Here is a 23,818-nt window from a genome sequence, read left to right on the forward strand (position 1 = left end):
CCAGTGTCTCCTAGGGCCTGGGGCTCGACACTGCACACCTGGGTCCGCTCACAGGGACACCCAGCCTGCTGCCCTGCTTGCCCCATCTAACCAGGCTTCCTCTGTGGGGGTTCTCCTGGCTCCTCTCTGGGACAGCACTGCTCACAGGGCTGACTCCTCAGGGACCAGCCAAGCTACATTCACCCAGCACACCTGCCCAACTCGCTGCCCTCGGCAACTTCAGTGTCTGCAGCGTGTCCCCATCAGAACCCTGCTCCCACACCCTCCAGGCCCATCTCTGCCCCATCGTCCTCTGACCTTTCCCCTCCATCCCCATTTCCCAGACAAGGCATTGACTCCGCACAGGGGACACTTGGCCCCAGCTATGTCCACCTCGCTGCAGGCTTTCCATGCTCTACCCTGGGCAGACCCATCTCCCTGACAGGCTCCTTAAGGGCCCGAATGTCCTGGGGTGGCCACCTCCTGTCCTCACTGGGACTCATCCCAGCCACAGTAAGTGCTTCTCTGCCCCTCTGCCTGGCACCTGCCACTTCCGTGTCTTCTACAATCCAGTTTGTTTACAACAACAGCTCATTTTTCTTGGCTTTCATCACTGCCTGTCGGTTCTCTGGAACGAACCCTATGTTAACTGCCGATCCCTTGACCCAGTGTTTGGCATCCAAGAACTGCTTGTTGCATGACTGAATAAATGAACGACCCTTGCACTCCCTGCCTAGGAGCCACAGCTGTTCCTGGCTCTGAGTACCCGAGGACAGGGGTCCTGTCTTCCGGCTCCTTTGTATTTTGCAACCATCCCCAATCGACTTTCCTTCCTTGTCTGAGCTCACACGCAGGCCAAGGGGCTGGCTTGCATGAAGGGCACATCCCAGCACAACCGACTATACAAAAAAGCATGCAGCCGAGATTTGCAAGAGAATTGGGACCAAGGCAGCGTGGAACATTCTAAGAAGTTATGGCAACCCGGGCTCTCCCCAACACCCACTGGGCAATTTCTCTCCTGTCCCAGCTTGCCCTTCCTGCCTGTAAACCCCCGCCCAGTACACGCCACCCCCACATATTCCTTCCCGCGGCCAGCTCCACAGCTGCCCCACCATCACCTATTGGTGTGAGGTCTCAAGACTCAGCCCCTCACTACCTGCCCATAAGTCTGCAGGCTTCCTGGCCGCCTCCGGCAGCCCAGCCCCTAAATGGCCAGTCTTCCTCCCTGTTTTCCAGGACCCACCCAGCTTAGATAGCCACTCCCCTGTCAGCCTTCCTGCCCGACTATGTCTTCCTTAGGGGGCAGATGCTAGAACCTTCTCTCGTCTCACTTGCCTTGTCTCACAGTCAGTACTGAAGCGGTCTCTGTGAGGTAGTCGTCAGTGGAGAGGAAAGGCAGGGATTCTGTTCTGGAACATTCTGAATGAGGTGGGAGGCCTGCTGGGTTAGAATTTTATTGTAGCTGATACATGAAGAGGATGGTTAAGGCTGGACAACACGGTGAGGGCCAGTAGAGACCCCTGTACCCATCTGGGGCTCTGAGCCCCACAGCACAGGCGATGGCGCCAAGGTCACAGAGGCACCTGGTCAGCAGAAAAGGGAAAGCTCTCCAGGTGGACTCAGTCCGGGCGGCACTCCTGGCAGGCTGCCCAGGGCACAGTTTCAGTCCATCTCCACCTTCCGGCTGGTCTTCAGTACAGAATGCACCTTCTTTTGTCTCAGCCTCTCCCGGTTCCTGTTTTCTATCCTGAAAATGAAATGACTGCAGTTAGCCCCAACACTCAGTGCCTCTCAAAGTGGCAATAGGGCCAAAAACTCAGTGAGAGCTCAGGGGGGCAGCCAAACTGGCAGGTGCGCCCCCACTACACCCTGCGCCAGAGCCCCTCCCCGCCTGCCTCTCCTGCCGCCTGTGAGCTGGGAGGTTCCGCCTCTACGCCTGCTCTTTGGGGGGGCCTGTTCCACCTCTCGTATGCACATAAATCCACTGGCAGAGGTGTGGGGGCTTTTCCTGGTACCTCATTTTCCACAGCTGAGCGTCCTCCTGGGACGGCTCCTTGGGCATCTGGCTGGCCTCGGCAATCATGTCTCGAATTTTCTGTAGGCAGTCTGCCAGATTGCGGAACTGGTAACGGCTGCTCTCCGAGGTGAGGATCAACTCCCCAGACCTGTTGATCTTATTTTTGTGCTGCAGAGAACAGAGTGCAGGAAAAAAGAAAAAAGAAAGCAGCGTCCCACAGACTGAAGGTTGACTGGCCACCAAGGATTGTGCAGCGCAAAAGGGGCAGGCAGGGCGGTTACCATGACGGCCATCTTGTGCCGCACCGGCTCGGCGATCCAGTCAGCGGTGGCCAGATGGAACCTGACTTCGGCCTTGGAGTTGACTGTGGGTGAAAAGGAGAGGTGTCGGGGTGCCCAGGGGCTCTCGGGAAAGTTGAGCATGTGACTAAAATGAAGGGAGGTCATCCCTGTAGCCCGTGACAGTAGAAGGCCCTTTGGACAGCCCTAGGCTTCGGTCATGTCCCAGGGCCTTGCTGACGGGTTCCAAGGAGTGCGTGCTGCCCACCCGGGCAGCTGTCCCCAACCCCTGCCTCACTCTGCGTTCTCTTTGTTTGGCACCACAAGACAAACCCAGCGATAACCACGCACAGCTGAGAGCTCGAGGCAGCCACGTCCAGAGAATAAAGAGGATTATTATAAGCCTGTGGTGTTCCGGTAGCTGCTGAAGGCTCCCTTTATTCCCCAGAAGTGTAAACAAAGAGGCGCTCGCGGGGCCGGCCCCTCCGCAAGCAGGCGGAAGCAGACGGCACCGGTACCTTTGTTAACGTTCTGCCCTCCGGGCCCACTGCTCCGACTGTAGGATATTGTCAAGCGATCTGCAAAATGTAAGAATACATGCCACGTGAGACCGCCTGTGCTGTGGCCAAATGTGCAAACTGCCCCCATGCTGCCCAGCTGGGCGGCTGCAGCTGGCTGGCGTCTGCCCAGGACAGGACGCCTGGACCCTCCTGGAACACGGGAGCCTGGAGACCATGTGGGGAGGAGCGGTGCTGCTTGAGTGGCGGATGGACCGGCATTCTTCTTCACCTCCAGTCGTGCTGAGAAGTGCGGCCTTCCGCCTCGTCCATGCCCACACCCGAGGGCACACTGCAAACTGTACAAGGCTTCCGCAGCAGCAGCCTTGGCTCCTGGCCCTGGCGGGGGTTACCCATGCCGTAGCCATCTGGTGTCTAGGGCCACAAGCGGCTGGCCCCCGGGGGCTGCCCTTCCTCCTACCCTCTAGGAGGACTCATAAACTCAGAATCTCCAAATGAGCACATGGTTCTCTCTAGGCCACACCCATTAGGCCCTGCCTGTGCTGGACAGGCAACCACTTCTAAAGTTACACAAATGGGGCCTGCTTGGAAAGCTGGCATCTCCAATGGCAGGGCTGGTTTAAATGCTGGCTGTTTTGCTTTCACTCCAGGGCCCTGCTAAGGCACCTGGAAGGTGGCAGAAGATGGCCCAAGTGTTTGGGTCCTAGCCACCCATGTGGAAGACCTGGATGAAGTTTCCACCCCTGGCTTCAGCCTGGCCCAGACCTAGCTGCAGTGGCATTTGGGAATCAAAGTGATACAAATGGGTTACATGTCTCATGCCTGTCCCCCCCAGCTACCAAGTACCTCTCTGTCCCCTGAGGCAGTCAGGGCATGCCTGGGGGCAGGGGTGAGGTTCTGTCCACCCATTCAGACCCGCAGACAGAGCTGAGGCCTTCAGCTCTGGGCTGTCAAAGGTAAACTCTCCTACGCCTTTCCCACTCATGTGCCCAGCTAGTGTTGAGGCTGCCTGGCAAGAGCTCTTGCCATGCATATGGCACCCCAGGAGCAGGGGCACCTTCATTGGGTGGCCAGTCCAAACCATGCTACAGAGGCTCTGCTTTGTAAGTACAGGCCCAACGTGGGGAGAGACAGAGAGGAACATCTTCTGTTGATTCACTCCCTAAGAAACCGCCAACAGCCAGAGCTGTGGTGATCTGAAGCCAGGAGCCTCTTCAGAGTCTCCCACGTGGGTGCAGGGTCCCAAGGCTTAAGGCCATCCTTGACTGTTTCCCCAGGCAACAAGCAGGGAGCTGAATGGGAAGCGGGGCTGCCAGGATTAGAACTGGTGCCCATATGGGATCCTGATGCATTCAAGGCCATTGTGCCAGGCCCCGCTTTTTTCTTTTTAAATTAAAAAAAAAAAATTAATCTTTTTCCTGTTTGAAAGGCTGAAAAGCAGAGAAAGAGAGAGAATGGGCGAACTATCTCCCGTTTGTTTCCACAAACATCCACAACAGCTGGGGCCGGGTGAGGCTGAAGCCAGGAACAGGAACTCGAGCTCAATCTCCCACGTGGGTGACGGGGCCCCCCACTACTTAGTCATCCGCTGCTGCCTTCAGGGGAAGCTAGAATCAGCAGTGAAGCTGAGATTCTCTGAATTGGGTGAGGGCAGACCAGGCAGCACCTGTGCCCAACACCAGCCCCTGGCGGATTCTGATGAAAACACACTTACCCACAGGGATGTCGTTGCCAGCTTGCTTGGCATCATCCTACGAGAGAGCACATGGGATCAAAGCAGGGTCAGATCAGCCTCACCTGCTGTGTGCGACCCCCTGCTGGCCCAGGGCAACACAGGAAATCATATCACATGTGTCCCAAGCAATATCAATCCATCGGGATGACAGAGAGGGCAACTCCCATAGACGCGCCCCTTCAGGACCACACCCCTGGGCAGCACTCAAAGCCTGCATGTCCCTGAAAGCCTTCCCTCCTTCCCATCCCTGACTATCCCTGGAACACTTTGGTGGTCTATGCTCACGATACCGGGCTGGTTTAAACTCACAGATGAGGAAGCCAGACAGAAGCCTGTGGGGGCAGGGAGGGAGGGGCCGAGGAAGTCCCTGCAGAAAACGGCAGCACCCCAGTATCTGACACTCCCAGTTCCTGCCCAGGGACAGTGCACCCCAGGGACTGCAGAGGTCTTAGCTTTCCTCCAAGGCAACCACCCCACAAGAATCCTCTCTGTCCAGCACCCTATGGTGCACCAATCTGAGTTCACCGGGTCATCAAACCTTAGGAGGAATTTCAGCTGCTTCACCTCTAGCAAGCCCTTTGTCCAAGACAGAAGGAGTTGGAGGGGGGGCGAACCTGCAAGAAGAAATGTGCGGACCCCCGTTCCTCCCCCAGCCCCTTGCCTGCTCGGCTGGGTGCTGAGATCCCTGCCTGGCTTAGCAGGCGTGGTTCTCCCTTAGCCTTGCTACCTGACTTGTCTGAACAACTATCCCACTTGGCTAACAACACCTGTTTCCTCAACTCCATACCGGTAGATGCATCTGCTGTACCCTGTCCCCTCTTGGCCACCCAGCAACGGACTCCCCACCCCAAAGGGGCCCGAAGAATCCCTGAGCACTTTCCCTCCAGGCGCCCCAGCCCCTCTCCATCCCTGGCTGCGTCACACTGGCACAACAGGTAACGATGCTGGTTATGCCAAATCTTTCTCGTACTTTGCCACTTTCTCATCTCAGTTAACGCTAATTCCATCTTTCTTCGCTCAAGGTCACAGACTTCAACGCCTCTCTTATTCTCAACTCCTCATACCCATTAAGTAAATTGGGCAAGTGTAAAAACAAACAAAACAAAACAAAACTGCACCGAGGATCTGCCCGGGCTGTGGTCTCAGTTCTTCCAGGTCTTCACTCACCACACGTCACTTTCTCCCCGAGGCCTCACTACCTCTGATTCTCGCCCAATTACCATCCCACACATTCTGGGTTCTTTATTTTGGGCCGGCTTCCCTGCACTTGAATACGAGCTCCGCAAGCAATAAGAGCTTCGTTTTCCTAGCTGCTGTATCCCCTCACAGCGTAAGCTTGTCGATGGGGGGCCATGGGGCTGGCACTGTGCGCCTGGGGAGGACCAGAACGGAGGCCTCCAATTTTCTGGACGTGGCAAGTCGGCCCAAAGGGCGGCCGCCGGTCTCCAGCCACGCCGGGCAGCCCTCCCCACCGCGACCGCCACGTCCACGCGCGGCGGGGCCCTCGACGTGGCTCCATGGCTTCCGGCCATCACCTAGCAACAGCGGGCGGACCCGCCCCTTCCGCCCTGCCCGTCCCGGCTCACCGGGATCCTCCAAGCGGTGTCCGAGCCCTGAGATTCAGGGTAGAGCTTGTCTAGGCTGTAGATGCTCTTGAATTCGGTGCCGTCTGCTTGCTTGTGCAGAGCCCGGTGCGGACAACGCACGGACGGCGAGAGCAGCCAGGCTCCCGCTCGGCTCAGGCCCCAGCGGAGGCAGCCGGCGGACGCCATGTTCGGGTCTCGGGGCCACTTCCGGCTGGCGCGGGGGCTCGCGGTCCGTAAGCTCGCATTGCTGGAGGCACTTTGGTTCCGCGCTGTTACTGGTCCCCGGCGAAGGAGTCCTGGCAACGTTCCCTAGTCCTGCCTGGTCATTAGCCGGGGAGCAAACAAAAAAGAAAACTCGGATGCTGTGTCTCTCCCAAAACACATCTCACTTTCAGAGAATCCGTTCCTTCCAACTCCATGCCCGGATCATCTGCCTGCCCCTGGTTCCTGCCCCTGTATCCTGCTCAACTTAACCTGTTTTCTCCTCATTACTCAGGGTTATCCTGATGCAGTTGCCTGCCTCCTGGTCACAGGCGGCACCAGCTTGATGCCTGTATCTGACACTGGAAGATTGGCCAGGTCGGGTGGGATTGAGAGGCTGGCACCAATATTCATAAAATGTGTCTTTGTTTTGGGAAGTGGGGCTCTGGTAGGGAACTGCAGGCTGTGCCTTTCCCCCAAGCAGCCTATAGGTAAATTTCTCTTATAGGAACTGTGGAGCTGAGAGGTCAGGGGCTGTGGCCAAAAGGCACTGCGGACCAGGGGAGCAGCGGTTCCAGGAGGGAGAGTAACCATCAATCAGGATAGCGTCCTTAATGAGTTCTATTTTAGGAAAAAGCATAATTACCTAGAGCAGCGGGGCCCTGGAGGAAGCCAGCTGAGGGAAACAGACCTGTCATCAGTTCCTGCCTGCACCACCCCTGTCTCAGTGAGCTGCCGTGGAATTCTGGGGGTGGAGGAGGGGAAACAGCCACTTTCCAGACATCCGCTAAGCCCAAACTGGGAAAGGGTACTGCCGGCCTTCTCCACTGGCTCTCGGCTAGGAAAGAGAGTCCCCTGGGTGCCTGGTTGTCCTCTCTCCATCCTGAGACCTCAGAGGGGCACGCAGCATCTCCATGGCGACTGGAGTAAGCTGCTCTGGGGAGCAAAGCCTGGCAGGCACTCAGGTCAAGGGCTGCGAGCTCAGAAATAATAAAGTCGGGACTAGTCCCTGGCGTTGTCAGGCTGCACTTCACCCAGGGGATAGGAAAAGAAAGCTGCAGGTTTCCAAGGCTCCAAATGAAACAGCCTGCCCAGGCCATCTGGTGGCCTGGATTGGGGGAGAGGAGTGTAGGGAGAGGGGAGAGGGAGCTGGAGAGGGGATGACCCGCAGGCTGCTCTCACCTACTGCAGACGGGCTGCCTGCTCCCCTAAAAAGGGGGACACTGAAGTCAGCTGCCTTTGCCAAGCAAGAACATTGGCGGGGAGGGCAGGAGGAAGGGGAAGGGAGGAATGAAAGAGCTTGTGGATAGGCAGAACTGCCCTTTCTTAGACAGCCGCCATGAGCTGGAGACGTGCTGGTGGCCTGGCTGAGTGAGATTCTGTGACTTGAGTTAGAAACCCCTAGGACCCTACTTCTTGGGGATGAGCCGCTTGCTGAGGGCGTCTGCTTCGAGTCCCCGTGACACGCGAGCATTCTCTGTTTCTCTCCGCAGCCCTAGGTGGGCAGTTGACCAGCTCCATTCCAGACCTTTTTTCTCACCTTTCTCTAAGGGGATGGCAGCACCAGTCAGGAGGCCAAGCTAGCTGTAACTTTCTGAAAGGTATCCCCGTTGCACCCCATCCCCTTAGGTGCCCAGTGCCCTGAAGACACAGCCCTGGGGAGAGGGGGAGGAAGAGCTCTTAGCCTCCAGGGATTGTGGGGTGGACAAAGTGTGCTGGTTGATTCTCTTCACCCCAGTGTCTGTGACTTCGGCCTTGAGGGTGGAGGGGCAGGTGACCGAGAAAGCCCAGCTGGGTGAGGACAGTATGATGGGGCTGGTAGAAGAGGCAGCTTGGCAGCTGAGGAGGCAGGTGGCTGGAGGACTGGTCATGGACAGCATTGCTCTCCAGCTCACAGGATACAGATCACAACAGAGCGGGAACACCACCCCCTTACAAAGGCCATTGGTGGAGGCTGGCTTTCCCCTAAGCCTATGCCCAGGGGCAGATGGAGCACAGAGGCTGCCCCAGCCCCATGGTGGACTCTCCCTTCAAGGCCAGGATGGAGCCAGGTGGTCTCCTCCAGGAATCCCCACTCCCACTACAAACTGTGGGGGAGGTGGCCTCTCTCGTGGAAGGGCTGGGTTCTGAGGGTCTCCAAGGATCTGGAAGAGAGGCGTGCGGTTCCTGCTTGGAAGCACCGAGAGCTGGCTCTTTTGTCATTTGGGGGCGAAAGGCTCACCTGTGTCTCCAGCAGGTGGGTCCCTCTCCCTCCCTCAGGGTCTCAGTAGCTGGGCTGGATCCCATTACTGTCCCTTCCTCTACTATTCACCCTCCATGTAGCTGCCCAGAAGACCAACACTGTTCCAGAGTGCCCTGTAGTGGCTTCTTACACTTTGGAGACCTCCCGCTGAGTCTTTGGGGTCATGGCTGGGTTCTTACACCAGTGGGAGCTGCTCCCGCCAGGGTTTCCCCCTTGACCTGCCACTCGTGAACACTATCCACTCCCAGCCCCAGGAACGGCTTGGTCCAGACATGCTTTCCTTCCCTCGCCACCCTCAGCGCCCCATCAGCACTGGGCATCTGTAAGGTGGTTCAGAACTCGCCTCCCCTTTCCGTGGCACCACCTTTGGCTTCATTGTTTTTCAAGGTGGTTACTGTTTGGAGGGGCCTCCCAGGACCCCCCTCCCATGTTGTAACCTAAGCTCCAAGAGAGTGGGGGTCCTGTCTGCTGCACTCAATGCAGCATTCCCAGCCCCACTGGTGTAGCTGGCACACAAGACTCCTCCTAGCACCTCCTAGCATTTGGAGCTGTCTGGTACCACTGCCAGGGAAGTGAGGAGAGAGACACTGAGAACCCAGGCCTGAGCAGCCTCAGCATGATGTGGAGAGCCACGGAAGTGGACCCAGGACCCCCTGGCCTCCCGGCAGGTGCATGGGAAGCAAGGCAGTCAGACAAAATACACAGAAGCCATTTCTGCTTTTAGAAGACTGGTGCGTTTTTTTTATTAAAGAAGAGAATAAAGCATTTGTAAATATATCTCTCATGTATACTTTAACAGTGATGCTACTCAGTGGTTGCTACAGAACCGGGGAGCCAATGGACCGGAACTCTTCCCCATTCCCTCTCCGACGGAGACATGGGGGGAAGGCCAGGAGCTCTCCTTCCCTCAGCGACAAAACGTCCAATGGATCTGAGCCAAGTGCCAGCTCACATCACAGTGCCTCCTGGAGGGGCAGGTTGGTAGCTCCAGGGAGGTCGGGCATGCGTGTTGGGAAGACCCCATTATCCATTAGAAATAAATAAGGCATGAAGTTTCCCAGTGGGGTCTGCTGCTCTTGAGGGCCACTGTGGGGCTCTTGTGACCCTCAGGGCTTCAGGAAAGGCAGCCAAAGAACTGGGAGCCCCGAAGGATGGCCCAGGGCATCTTCTAGTTGAAGCTTCACTCTGTGACACCTTAAACCAAAGATGGAACCCTGGACTCTCTTAGGTCCTCAAAACACCCCACACACAGGACAGGAAGGCAGGAAACATGGTCTTTGCCTGCCTCGCTGTCCTAATTCAATGCAGAGTGGGGATCTTGGGCAGTCTCCAGTGAAGGGGGGTCAAGGGTGGACACTGGGCCCGCTGGCTGGTGGCATCTGCCCAGAACGACATCCTGGAGCTGGGACCTGTGCCAGGGTGGGCCTGTGGGGAGTGTGGAGTGAATGAGACGTCATGGTCCCTGAGATGGGGAGCAGGTGCAGAGTAGGAGGCAGAGGCAGAGTGCAGACCAGCGGGGGCTCCCCACACCAGGCCCCCCAGAAGGCTTATTGCCCAGAAGGTGTTTCTGGGGCAAGTCTGGTCCGGGCCTGGCCCCAAGACTCCATCCTCTGATTGGCTACAGATCTGTGGTGGGCGGAGGGTCCTGGACAAGAAAGGGGATGGCAGCCAAGGGGGACCTGCTCAAGCCCCTGGGGCGAGCAGTTGGCACTAGGGGACTGGTGGTGAGGCATGCCTGGTAAGAAGCAGTGGGGTGGTCCCAGAGAGCCCAGAACCTGCCATGGCCGGCTCTGAGGACACTTTCAAGTGTTTCCAGTTGTAGCAAGGGGTCAATGAGAAACCTTGCCTTGGGAATCTCAGAAAAACTGAAATTTGGAAAGAAAAAAGAGCCAACCAAGACAGAATGGCTTTAGAAGCTGGGCCCACACCCCATCTCAGGGGGAGATCCAGGGTCAGGAAGCCAGAGCAAGGGGAGCTTGGGAGTCCCCTCTGCCCCCTCCTGCCCCGCCACCCAGGGTGGGGGAGGAAGGGGGACATTTGGCTTTGAAATTGAACAGGGTCATCCGAGGCAGAGCAGGCTGGCCAGCTCCACATGGAGGTGGCTCCAGACAATATGGCCACCAACTCTCATATATTGCTCTCTCTCTTTCTGGAGGCAGCAGGAGGCCCATAGTGGGGGTGGGGAAGGAGGAGGGAGGGTCACTTGGTGCTCTGAGTCTTGAGTTTGGTGGCATTGATGTCCGCCTTGGTTTTCTGGATCCTGGAGAAGATCTCCTTGAAAAGCGCCTTGTACTCAGGTTGGCTCTGCTCCAGCCGCTTGTCCACTGCCTCCACGTGCTGGCTCAGGCTCTTCTCGCCGGCCTTGGCCTCCCCAAGGCCCTCCTCACTCCCGAGCAGGTCCCTCCACGAGCTGTCCCGGGAGATGGGTCGCGAGGTCTGCACGCCGGTATGCCGCACCCCAGCCCCGTGCTGCCGGCACTTGCTCAGCAGCTCCTCGTACTTCTCCAGGAGAGCGTGGTACTGCTCGTCCACCTCGCGCAGGATGGACATGCCGCGTTTACGCACGCTGTGGGCGTGCAGCGTCAGGTTGCCCACGTGCCGGCTGGCTGGGTCTTTGGCCACAATGGCGTTGAGTGCCGTGTCACTGCAGCTCTTGCGCACGGCGTGACCTGGCGTCGGTGGTGACGACGAGACACCATCCTGGATGCCCGAGTCGTCCTCGCTGCCCAGCTGAGGGTCGTCCGCCTCAGGGGCCTGGGTGAGGGGTGCGAGCAGGGCCTCGGCCAGGTGGTCCTCCCGGCCCAGCAGGTAGGTCTTGGCTTGCTTCATCTGCTGCAGCTCCAGCAGCTCGGCCTCCAGCTCCTGCACGCGCAGGCGGCAGCTCTCCATGTCGCCCAGCTGCCGCTCGAGCTCTGCATACTCGTGCAGAACGGCCGTGTACTCGCGCTCCGCCCGCTCCTTGCGCTGCCGTTCCTGGCTCACCTGCGACCGCAGCACCCCGACCAAGGTCTGCAGCTGCTTGTTCTCCTGCTCCAGGGGCCGCGGGCCTAGCTCCAGGGAGGAGCTGTGCAGGCGGATGGCATCTTCACACCTGGGGCGCCGTGGCAGAGGGCAGAGGTCATGGCCTCTGATAGGCTGCATCTCTCTTGTCCTCTGTCTGCCCCTCTCCAGATGCCCGCTTTACTCTAGGGCCCAGTGAGCCCTAGATTAGGCCAGTGAGCACAGGTGGTCTTGGCCAGGGTCTTACACATGTAGCAGCTGAGCCCAGAAATGGGAGGTGCAGGCAAGAAGCTCCAGGTGGGAGCGAGGGGGAGGAGGGGTGCATCGTGCATGCCTCCCTCCCCAACTCCTTACTGGTTAGTGTTGTCTGGAAAGCCCCCTCTTTCCCTTCTAAGCATCCATCACTTCCCTGCCCTGACCCCTTGCAGCCCAGGTAGTAGCTGTTCTCTTTGGTTGCAACCCTGTGTACCAGGTGGCTTCCCTATGCCTTGCCCTCTAACCTCCCTGCCAGTTAAACTGGGTGGGAAACTGCTTCTTATAGGAGCGTTGGTTCAATTCCGGGTTGCTCTGTAGTTTCAATCCAGCTTCCTGCTAATGTGCCTGGGAGGTAGCAGCAGATGGCCAAGTGCTTGGGTTTCAACCCCATGTGGGAGATCCGGGGGAAGCTCCTGGCCCCTTGCTTTAACGTGGCCCAGCCTGGGCTGTTGTGAATATTTAGGGAGTGAACCAGCACACAGATTTTCCATCTGCTGGTTCACTCCCCAAATAACTGCAATGCCTGGAGCTGGGCAGGTCCAGAGCCAGGAGTCGGGAGCCCTGCCATGGGACCATCTTCCACTGCCTTCCCAGGTGTATCCACAGGAAGCTGGATCAGGATGATGGCGCCGCCAGTGATGGCTTTTACCTGGTATGCCACAGTGCCAGTCCCAACTAAATCTTTAAAAAAATAAAAGGAAAAGGTGACCTCGGCTAAGACACCCTTGGAGCCTCACCTGAGACATGGACATGATAGAACACACCTCTGGGTACCACATGAGAATGACATCAGCAGAGTGGTATAAACACCAGTGCTGAGGCCGTTGCTAGAACAGTCCCTCTCCTAGCCTGGACTGTGCACTGACTCTAGTTCCCTCCTGCTGCCCGCTCACTCCTTCCTTCCTAGCTGCCTGCTGCCCACCCACGCCCTCCTCCCTGGCCGCTGGGACCTACCTGGGACTGGTGCAGAGCTCCTTGAAGCAGGGGAAGGTGTGGATGGTACGCCTGCGCTCCCGCTTCTCCTGGCGTACCCGCAGCTGCTCCAGGTCCCGCAGCTGCTCCACCTGGGCCTGCAGCTCCTCCACCTGAGCCTGCAGCTCCTCCACCTGGGCCTGCAGGCGCTCGATGGTCTCCGTCAGCCTGAGGATGGGAATGGGGATAGGGGAACACACGTGGGAGGAGGTACCAGGAGACAGGGCCAGCCCTCCTCCCTGAAGCTCTGGCTCTAAGTCGCACTGCCTGGGGCTGAAGCCACATGGACACGCCCTGCCAGCCCCAGGACCCATCTCATCCCAGACCTCCCTAGCTGAGCTGGTCACTCCTCCTGGGCCACCCAGCCCCTTGAGTACTGCTCTACCACAGCTCGTCCCGTGCTGCAGTAAAACCTGCATGGTGGCCTCCCCCCGCCTCAGACTGCAGTGTGTGTGTCCTCATTATATCACCAGCACCCCAAACTCAGCCTGCTATGCTGGTGCTAACCTAAGGGTTGTGGGGGGCCAGTACTGTCGTGCAGTGGGTTAAGCTGCTAACCGCAATGTCAGTGTCCCACAGGAGTGCCATGTTCTAATCTCAGCTGAGCAAATTCCAAACCAACTCCCTGCTCGTGTGCTTAGGAAAAACAGAGGACGGTGGCCCCAGCGTTTGGGCCTCCACACTCATGAGGGAGACCCGGACAGAGTTCCAGGCTCCTGGTTTCCGCCCAGCCCAGCTCTGGCCAACAGAACCATTTGGGGAGTGAGCCAAGCACATGGAAGACCTCTCTCTTTAACTCTGCCATTCAACTAAATAAATAAAAGTTTAGGAGCAACAAAGTAGAACAGGGGTGGTGGGCTGGGTGTTGGGCGCAATGGGGAGGGTGGTACCATCTCGGGTACTTGCAGCAGTGTGCAGGTCACCCCACTCCCGCCTGGCCGTCGTGCACACGCCCCCTGCCCTGCCCGCAGCCTGGCCCTTACCCGTGGATCTTCTGCTGGGCAGCCTTACTCTCCACCACCAGCTTCTGGTTGTTCAGCTCCAGGTCCCGCGCAGTGACATCCAGCTGCTCATACACTTTGGCGTGCTGTTCGTTGACGTGCCTCAGTGTATCCAGCTGCTTGGTCAGGTACTGGGGGTGGGGAAGGGGGTAGGGTGAGGTTTCTGTACCCTTTGCAGTGGGGGAGGGGGCTTATGTCTTCCCCTACCACCTTTTTAAATTTTGAATTTTATCATACAATTCTGTATAGTCTGGGATTCCCCTGCTCCCAATCTACCCTCCAGACTGATTTTTCCCATATTGTCACATTTCTTCATAAGGAGTTACAATGCCATCAGTCTGCTACTGAGGTGTGCCCCGACATTGCTGGTACAGACAATGTCAGACAATCCATCATCCCATTGTCTAGATATGTCCAACACTTTTTTTGTCCAACATTTTCACTGGGAGTCCATCTTTTGTTGGGAAATAGGGATGCATGCTGCATTGTGTCTTCACATCTGGACCCCCAGCACCTTTAAGGACAGGTTTGCCTTGAGGAATGTTCTTGTTTTTGAAGTGCCCTCGGTGGTACGATCGGGTCGCCTGGGACAGTTGTGCAGGCTGTGCAGTGCATGCGGCTGCTGGGACCCGGGACGCCTCACCTCAATCTCCTGCACCTGCTCTTCGTTGGTGGCGTACATCTGCTGCAGAGATTCCTCCAGCTCCTTGTTCCTCTCCAGCAGGGTCTTCCCCAGCTCTGCAGCCAGGTGTAAGTCTGCAGGGGGAGGGTGCGGAAAGCCCGGTTACTGCTCCAAGTCCTCATTCTGTCTGGGCGCCTCAGTGATCCCACCAACACGGAGACCCCGGGGCAGCTCTGGGAATTCAGTCTTGGCATGGCCAGCTTTTCTGTTTGAACCCTCCCAGCATTCACTTCCTTGCCTCCATCAAATCTGTGCTCAAGAGCTACCCTCTCTGGGCTGGTGCTATGGCATAGCAAGGTAAGCCACCACCTGTGATGCCGGCATCCCTTGTGGGCAATGGTTCAAGTCCTGGCTGCTGCACTTCTGATCCAGCTCCATGCTGATGTGCCTGAGAGAGCAGTGAAAGATCCCCAAGTCCTCTGGCCCGTGCCACCCACAAGAAAGATCTGGTCCAGCCCTGGGCCACTTTGGTCATATGGAGAGTGATCCAGAAAAAGGAAAATCTCTGTTAATCTGTCTTTCAAATAAATAAATGAATCTTTAAAAAAAGAAGAAGAACTTAAAATGATACCTTCTATATCATCTTAGATCCATCCCCAGGAATTGTAAGGAGAAATGAATGGGGCCTGAAATGGTTTTGAAAGTATAATATCTCCTTGACCCTTCCCACCCTAATCGGTGGCCCACATGGGTATGAATCCTTCTCAATGATGTAAATATCATCAAAAATAAAATGAATTTATTATTTTAAAAAAGTAGGATGTCATTGCATTCAGGGAAATAAACCATGCTGTGTGTGAGAGAGAAGGGGCCTACTCGGGGAGGAGACACTGCAGAGAAAAGCACTGCAGGCATCCTGATAGCCTTGAGGTAAAAGGCAACATTCAGTGCCAAACCGGATCATGTTTCTTCACCCTTCGTGTCCTCCAGTGACAGACACAAGTGGTCTTCTGTGTCACACAGACCTCCAGGTGCAAAAGGGGGCTGGTGTCCCCCGGTAGAGCACCCTACTGAGTACAAGTCTCTAAGAAACCACCTCAAACAGTCCTTATTCCATTTATAGTTCAGATGTGGGGAAGGGGAGATCTAGAACGATTTCCAAATTCTTCTCTTTTAAAATCAGATTGCCTAGTGGCTAAAATAAGTCCTTGCCTTGCATGCGCAGGGATCCATATGGGTGCCAGTTTGTGCCCCGGCTGCTCCACTTCCCATCCAGCTCCCTGCTTGTGGCCTCAGAAAGCAGTGGAGGACGGCCCAAAGCCTTGGGACCCTGCACCCGTGTGGGAGACCCGGAAGAAGCTCCTGGTTCCTGGTTTTGGATCGGCTCAGCTCTGGCTGTTGCAGCCACTTGAAGAGTGAACCAGTGGCTGTAAGATCTTTCTGTTACTCCTTCTCTCTGTAAAATCTGCCTCTCAGATAAAAATAAATAAATCTTAAAAAAAAAAAAAGAACCCGAGACTGCTGTCAAGTTGGGCACATAAAACCTTCATGCACGTCACTACCTGTTTCCTTGGGACACTTACTGGAGGCTGACTCACCGTCAGATGCTGTGGATCCACCGCACCCGGACGCCTACAGGCAAACCCACCGGGTGGGGGAGGGCACACCAGCGGACCATCCAGAGATCCAGTTCTTAAAGAACTGGCTTTCCCTTTCAGGCCCTGGGAGGATAATTCTAAGGCCCCTGGCTGCCTGGTGGAGCTGGGGGCTGTCCCCTCAGGCTGGTTCTGGTCAGCAGGCCTCTTGGTGGGCAGACCTCCTGGTGGGCAGGCCCAGGCAGAGCCTCCCGGGCTTGCTTTCAGCCAAGCAGGAGGCAAGACTGACCCTGATGAAAGCTCAAAGCACCTGACCAGGCCTGGACCACAGGCCACACTGCCGGCCAAGAGCTGATCTGGCTCTGCCCTCACGCCCAGAGGTATTGGACCAGCCAGAGCCAGGGGAGGGTCCTGGGTCCAGGTGTCACCTGGACAGGGGGGTTGTGGTACAAAGATGCCCCTTAACCCCAAAGCGAGGATGCTACAAACCCAGGCTGGGCAGACAGAAACCACTTTCCCAACCCCTACCTTGGCCCCTAACTTGGAACCAACTCCAAGTTCAAAGCCAGAAATCACAGCCTTGAGCAATGAACTTGTCCAAGAGGGTGCCAAGAAAAACAAGTTACTGGACATACACTTGGTAAGGCAACGAGGCTGCTTGCTATAGGAACTGATTAACCTTAAGTTGGGACATGCATCCTGGGGGACTAGGGCTATGTGTGACACTGCGTGGGAGCCTGGCAGGCCCAGCTTGGGTTGTGATGACCTCACCAAATGGAGGCCTTTCTCTGGATCCCTGAACGTGTCAATAGGACCCGATTGTTCAGGTGCAAGGTGGAAGGACTGAGGGTCGCCTCCTGAGTGTGCCCTGCCTGGGGAACTTAGGCAGATGCCACATCCTACAGTGGCGTCAGAGGATGCATTCCATGTAGGTGGCTGGCACAGAACCTCACCACAATCCAAGGCCACAGTGCCAGAGCATGGCCACATCCTGGTCCTCCTTCATATGAGTGTCTGGGCTGGGGTCCCTGTGCCAGCCCTCAGGCTGCAGGGCCTTGCACAGGGAGGGACCTGGCCATGCAGATGCAGGGATGCTGGGGAGGAAGGCCAAGGAAGCCACTGGCAAGTGAAGGGAGAAGAATCTTGGGCCATTTCAAGGAGAGTGGACCACAATGCAAGCTCAGCTGGTCAGAGCTGCCAGGAATACTCACAGGAAGAATCTAGAAGCTGAGAACTGGGGACTAAAAGGAGCCAGTGCTAGGAGACTCGCAGGAGAGAGGGGTGGTGTCCACTTCTGCCTCAGAGGACCCAGGCCTGGGAGCATAGGGAGGCTGAGTGGCCAGGGCAATGGGTCACACTGGACCCAGCCAGGAGAGGCACTGGGTCTAGCCTGCTACCTGCCCTGCCTGGACCCTAGGATTTTCTGGGAGCTCCTGCAGGGGGGCTTCGCAATGGCCCAGAGGCCTGAGGAGGAGCAGAGGTGGGGGTAGCTGGGCCTGAGGGGTATCTTTGGAAAGAAACCTCCGAACCCCACCGCCCCTATTGGCTAGAGCTAATGGAATGCAACCTTCACAGCAGAGAGGCAAGAAGGGGCCTGGCACGGGGAAGAGAGGTGCAGGCAGAGGGAATGGTGTGTCCAGGTGGGGGACAGGCTGAACACCAGGCAGGGCAGGGATGATGGACAGAACCACACACAGCCTCCAGGGCACGAAGGCCAGGAACCAGTCCACAGAACCAGGTCAAGTTGCCTTTGGGGTCACAGGGTGGAGGAAGGCCAGCTCTCCCTCCCATGCCTGCCCTAAGGGGGAGGGCTCAAGGTCATCTGGGCAGGTGCCTGCAAATGCATGCCTCAGCAGTCAGACCTCGGCCTGCAAAGTGGTGCCTAGAGGGCCTGCCAATCCTGCCCTGGGTGAGGGAGGGAAGGAGGGAGGCAGGACTTTTCCATTTCAGTAGGGGCAGGGCGCTGGCCACACAGAGCACATCTGGAACCTCGTCCGTCCCAGGGAGAGTGACATCACAGATGGCATCTCCACCCTGGGCACCCTGGGCACCCTGGGAGGTGAGGCCAATGCCTCTCCCCAGCACAGATGTGGATGGCAGAGCCCTAGCTGGGCCCTTAGGAGGCAGCTAGGGGAGAGCCGTGCAGGAGAGAACCTGGGGGTTCAGTGCAGGGAAGGAGGCTGAATGGGCATCTGACCCTCACTGTGGCTGATCTTGGCCCACGCTCCACTGCCCACATCCGTGTGGCTCCAAGCCCCAGTCCCAGTATCCGGTCCTTCTCCCTGGAATCTTAGTCTACCCTTGCCTGGGGCAGGGTGGGGATGGTGCCAGCTCCCAGGGATCTTGGCATGAACCTTTCTCACTATCACTGGCCCCTAGCAGCTGCCAACCCCTCACACTCTGGCACAGCTGTTAGTTCCATCCCATTTCTGTCTTGGGGGTATGACATGTTTGGAGAGTGGAGCCCAGGCCCCATGGCAGCAAGTGGCCACCCAGTCCGACCTCTGAGATGCTCCTGTCTCACACACCAGCAGGGGCCTGCGGGAACCACCTGCAGCACAGCCTCAGAACTGGGCCACCCAGCCCCCCCCCCAATCTCACCGGACACCTCTCCCTCTCAGGAAGCTGCCCACAACTCCCACCCTACCTACATCCCTCTTCTGGCCACATCTGGGTTGGGCATGGTACCAAAGCCTTCATCGGCAGAAGAGGACTTCAATGACAGGGTAACAAGTTCAGCCTCTGCCTCCCCAGGGGCCAATTTTTCCTTCTAAGCCCATCTCTTTCAGGAAGTCCTCTTTACTGCTTCCCATGCTGGTAACACTGTATCACCTGCCCTCAGTTACATGTTAGCCTCCTTCACTTACCCAGGGAAACCTAGGGAGCCAGAGCCAGGACCACAATCGGATCTCAGGATGGTGGGGTCCCAGAGGTGCTGGGTGGGGATAAATTGGAGGGTGTGTCAAGGATAGAGGAGGGGCTTGTCCCAGCCCGTGTGGGTCAACTTGCTCCAGGCAGGGGTGCTAAGGATGCGGTACAAAGCACAGAGCTTTTGGCAGTCTGTCCTGGTACCCCCACCCCATTTCTCCCCATCCCCCCGCTCAGACTGGCACTGGTTCTCTGGAGACTCCTGCTAAGCTAGTGCTCTGACAATGCAGCCTCATCTGTCTGTGGATCTTGGCTGGGCGGGGAAGTGGGTCAGGGCCAGAAGACAAAGATTCCAGGGTCAGTGCAGGCCAGAACGCCCAGGCTCGGCAGATGAGAGACGGGGCACAATGCCACCGCCGCACCAACCTCATGCCCACACCCTCAGGCTTGCTGCTGACCATGGGAAGGTCACCTCTCCTTGGGGCGTATCTCCTTGTCCCCTCTACCTGCGGCCATTCAAGGATGTGGCAAGCGGGTCGGGGAGAGGGTAAGGAGAGGGAGAACGTGACTCAAGTCTTAGCGGGCCTTGGCCCGACCCTCTCAGCCCTCCTTCCTGTCCCATGCCCCACCCCCCACTCCCAGTGATGTCACTTGGGCCACCTCATCACCGGCTCCTGACCCCTTTCCAGCCGCCCTCTCTGTCCTCCAAACCAGGGGCAGAGATGGTTCCAGATCCAAGCCCACTGTCGCCAGTCCCCAAAGATGCCACTTGCCCCTCTGGCTCCCCGTGAGCCCACAGAGAGGTCAAGGAGCCCCTCAAAAGGCAGCCTGCAGCTTGCACTGCCTGCTTCTCCCCCTGCTCTCGGTGTAAACGGGAAGCGAGTTGGGGAAACTTTCCGGGAGTCCTGGCAGGCACGCGGGCGCCTGGATCTGGAGCGAGGCGACTTTCCGCTCCACACACACCCCACCCTCCCAGGAAGGAGCCACCTCTGGGGCGCCGGTACTCGCCCTGCTCTTGTCCCCCCAGCCATCGCACGGCACCCGGGCGACTGCCGCCCCTGATGCTCGGGAGGGGGATGGACACCCCGTGGCCTCGACGACAGGACGACCTCCCCGTCCACACCACAACAGCAGGTCTCCCGGGCCCCGGGGCGGGTCTGCATGGTCCCAGTCTCTCCTCCTCGGAATCGGGCGTCCAGCCCTCCGCCGAGTGATCCCGCCCAACAATGGAGTGGCAGCCGGCGTCCCCGCGCTCACCCTGCTCCAGGTCCTGCGGGTCATACCAGGGCTCCTCCTCTGCGGGAAAGTCTTCCATCCCCGCGGCTCTCCGCATGGCCTCGCAGAGGTGGTTGCGGGTGGGCGCGCACTGTGGTGGCGCGGCTCAGGGCCGGCGCGCAGGGCCCGGGACAATGCGGCGGAGTCGGCGCGGCCCTCCCGTGTGGCCGACTCGGGCTGCAGCGTCCCGGACCGCGCCACGCCCTCTCGCCATCGGTCGCGAGCCGGGCGTCCCTTGGGGTCGGACCCCCAACCCCCGCACCGGGGGGTCCCGCGGAGCCCGGGCTCTAGGCGACGTCTGCACAAAAGGCTGCAGGGGTGGGGACAGCGGGCGGGCCGAGGGCAGGCGGGGCTGGGCGCCGCCGCCGGGTGCGGGCCGCTAGGGCTGCACGGGGGCCCTTCGGGGCGCACCCCGCCTGGCTCCTGCCCGCGATGCCCGCCGCGCGCCCCGCGACACCCGGAGCCGCCGCTGCATCTTGGCCCGCCCGCGGCTTCCCGAGCTGCTTCCCCAGCTGCCCGCGCCGGGGGGCGGGGCCCGGCGGCGGCGGCCAATCGGGAGGCGCATGCAAAGACGGGGGCGGGCCCGGGGGCGGGGCCTCCCTGGAGCTTGGCCCTGGGAATTGCTGGCTCAAGTCGCAGGTTCTCCTGGCTTCCACGTCCGACTTCAGCAGTGCAATGGACGTCTGGCTGCTTCGAGATTATTCTGTTTCCCTGGAGTTATCGCTCCTTGGAGATCTCCTAGAAGCTAGGACTTTTCCGTTCTTCACAGCGAGGTCCTCAGTACTTGGAACAGGCTGGCCCACTGAGAAGTTCCATTGGCTGTCGGTGAATAAATGCATTTTAAGAAGCTCAGAGTTTTAAAAATTGTTTATATATTTACTTGAAAGACATATTTACAGAGAGGAGAGACCCAGAGAGTGAGAGAGATCTTCCATCCACTGGTTCACTCCTCAAAAACGGCCAGAGTTGGACCAATTTGAAGCCAGGAACCTGGAGCTTCTTCTGGGTCTCCCACATGGGTGCATACAGGGACCCAAGCACTTTAGCTGTCTTCCACTGCTTCCCCTCCCATATACATTAGTAGGAAGCTAGATTAGAAATGGAGCAGCTGGAACTCCAACTACAGCACCACAGGCAGAGGCTTAGCCCATTGTGCCACGATGTCGGCCCCAGTAACTTGTTTTCATTGGGACCCATTCTGTGCTCGCACTGTGGAGGCACTGAGTTATGCTGCTCTGAATGTATGCTGCCAAACATCAGACCAAGAACTTGCATCTAAAAGAACACCTGAAAATCCTTAGGGAAAAAGCAATCAAACCAGTAGAAAAGTAGGTAAAAGACTTGACCAGGGGCTGACACTGCGGTGTGGAGAGCAAATGCCAACCTTCCATGTAGGCACTGGTCGGAGACCTGGCTGCCCCACTCCCCATCCAGCTTCCTGCTAATGAGCCTGCGAGAGCAACAGAGGATGGGCCAGGTCCTTGGGACCCTGCACCCACACGGCAGACCCAGAAGCTCCTGGTTCCCGGCTTCTGATCAGCTCAGCTCCGGCTGCCGTGGCCATTTGGGCAGTGAACCAGAGAATGGAAAATCATCTCTGTCCCTCTATAAAATCTACCTTTCCAGTAAAAAAAATAAATCTGGGCCTGGCATGGTGACGTAGCGGCTAAAGTCCTTGTCTTGAACGTGCTAGAACCCCATATGGGCACCAGTTCTAATCCCAGCAGCCCCACTCCCCATCCAGCTCCCTGCTTGTGGCCTAGAAAAGCAGTTAAGGACGGCCCAAAGCCTTGGGAACCTGAACCCCTGTGGGAGACCTGGAGGAAGTTCCTGGCTCCTGGCTTCGGATTGGTACAGCACTGGCCATTGTGCTCATTTGGGGAGTGAGCCAGGGATGGAAGATCTTCCTCTCTGTCTCTCCTCCTGTCTGCATATCTGACTTGTAAAAAATAAATCTTTTTAAAAATAAATAAATCTTTAAAACAACAACAGCAAAAACGTGGGGGGTGAATGTCAGGGCAGCTACCCTGGGGAAGCCTTGTAGTGCCCCCGTGGCTGTGCGTGGCTGCCGTAGCCTGCACCAGCACACAGCAGGGCTCAGACCCAGCTTAGTATGGGGAACGTGACTGGGAGCCCTGGCAGGGCAGAAGGCAGGATTGGGCAGGGGGAGAAGTGAAGTTGAGCCTAGAGCCTTAACAGAGGTCTCTCCTGACCCCGAAAGAGCTCTGAGTTTGGGGTAACTCTTCAGAGTGACGCCAAGGAGCGGGGGAGAAGGGCCCTTTTATCTCCCTCCTCTCCTTCTGACACTCACTCACCACACAGATGCAGTCAGCTCCTGGGAAGTGTGTGTGTCCTGGGCCAAAGGAATTCTTTTCAGCTAAGCTTAAAACTCGGCGAGGCCTTTCAGCTGAGGACCAGCCCCCCAGCAGCCGTGGGGAGTCCACCTGGTGACGGAGTGGCAGGGGTGCATCACAACATTCATTCCATGTAGTTGACCTCCAGCCGTTCCTCCCATACCCGTGGGTGTGCACACATGGCCACATGTGAACGCCAAAGCAGGTGCTGGAAGGTTCCTGGCAGCCCACACTGGAAGCACAGGAGAAGGAAGGTGTTGAGCAAAAGGTGCTGGACTGAGTGCAGGCTCATCCTGTAGATTTCCTGTTGCTTCTGGCATCAGTCCCCCACCGCCCGTCCGTGGCTTGAAGCAGCACAGGTTTATAGCAGCTCGGATTATAAGGCTAACACAGACTCTGCTGGCTAAGACCTAGGCAAGAGCTGCATCCTTCCGGAGACCCCAGTCAGAGAATGCTTCCTGGACTTGTCTGCCCGCACTGCCTCACCTGTACTCCCACCCGCTGAATCAGAAGTGGAGCTGGGGCACACGTGGGATGCTGACACCCCGGGCGGCTGCCTTATGCACGACGCCAGCCCGTCATGTGTCGTTATCTCAGACATTTTCCCAAGAACTCTGCCAAGTTCCTACATACTAAAACTGAAAGAACAGAGAGAGGATTATCACGGCCCCTATGCAAGGAGGACACACAAGAACTCCACATTAAAAAGAAAAAAAGTATTTGAGGGCCCAGTGTGATAGCATAGTGGCTAAAGTCCTCACCTTGAACGCGCTAGAATTCCACATGGGCGTCAGTTCTAATCCTGGCAGCCTCGCTTCCCATCCAGTTTCCTGCTTGTGGCCTGGGAAAGCAGTCAAGGACAGTTGGCCCAAATGCACCCACATGGGAGACCCAGAAGAAGCTCCTGGCTCCTGGATTCAGATCGGCTCAGCTCTGGTCATTGTGGACACTTCGGGAGTGAATCATCGGACAGAAGATCTTTGTATCTCCTTCTCTTTGTATACCTGCCTCTCTAACAAAAATAAATACATCTTAAAAATGAAAAAAATAATAATTTGGGGGTGGTGCAGTGGCTCAACATTCCATATGGGTGCCAGTTTGTGTTCTGGCTGCTCCGCTTCCACTCCAGCTTCCTGCTTGTGGCCTGGGAGAGCAGTGGGGGATAATGCAAGTCCTCGGGCCCCTGCTTCTGTATGGGAGAACTGGAAGAAGCTCCTGGCTCCTAGCTTCAGATTGGTTTAGCTCCGGCCATATCGGCTATTTGGAGAGTGAACCAGTGGATGGAAGACCTCTCTCTGTGTCTCTCCTCTTTGTAACTCT

At 57.4% G+C, this 23,818-nt stretch overlaps 2 protein-coding genes across 5 annotated transcripts; both read right to left on the bottom strand.

Annotated features, from left to right (window-relative positions):
* Window positions 1-1,422: 1,422 nt before the first annotated feature.
* Window positions 1,423-6,314, bottom strand: MRPL58 (mitochondrial ribosomal protein L58). Of its 4 annotated transcripts, none has more exons than XM_040989701.1 (6): window positions 6,201-6,314; window positions 4,507-4,543; window positions 2,793-2,852; window positions 2,278-2,360; window positions 1,995-2,152; window positions 1,423-1,726 (listed from the first exon to the last, which is right to left on the bottom strand). In XM_040989701.1, exons 1-6 carry the CDS (start codon window positions 6,297-6,299, stop codon window positions 1,642-1,644), a joined length of 522 nt encoding a protein of 173 aa, XP_040845635.1. In that variant the 5' UTR covers window positions 6,300-6,314; the 3' UTR covers window positions 1,423-1,641. The 4 variants fall into 4 exon arrangements, with proteins under 4 accessions (XP_040845635.1, XP_040845634.1, XP_040845632.1 ...); XM_040989700.1 differs by having other exon boundaries at window positions 1,995-2,164; XM_040989698.1 differs by having other exon boundaries at window positions 1,995-2,164; window positions 6,114-6,314.
* A 4,389-nt stretch (window positions 6,315-10,703) lies between these two features.
* On the bottom strand, window positions 10,704-20,202 carry CDR2L (cerebellar degeneration related protein 2 like). Its single transcript, XM_040989436.1, has 5 exons — window positions 20,127-20,202; window positions 14,428-14,540; window positions 13,767-13,915; window positions 12,766-12,951; window positions 10,704-11,647 (listed from the first exon to the last, which is right to left on the bottom strand). Exons 1-5 carry the CDS (start codon window positions 20,200-20,202, stop codon window positions 10,756-10,758), a joined length of 1,416 nt encoding a protein of 471 aa, XP_040845370.1. The 3' UTR covers window positions 10,704-10,755.
* Between the last annotated feature and the right edge of the window lie 3,616 nt (window positions 20,203-23,818).

The sequence above is a fragment of the Ochotona curzoniae genome, unplaced genomic scaffold (genome assembly GCF_017591425.1).
Source record: "Ochotona curzoniae isolate NIBS_2020 unplaced genomic scaffold, NIBS_Ocur_1.0 contig_523, whole genome shotgun sequence".
Lineage (NCBI taxonomy): Eukaryota > Metazoa > Chordata > Mammalia > Lagomorpha > Ochotonidae > Ochotona > Ochotona curzoniae.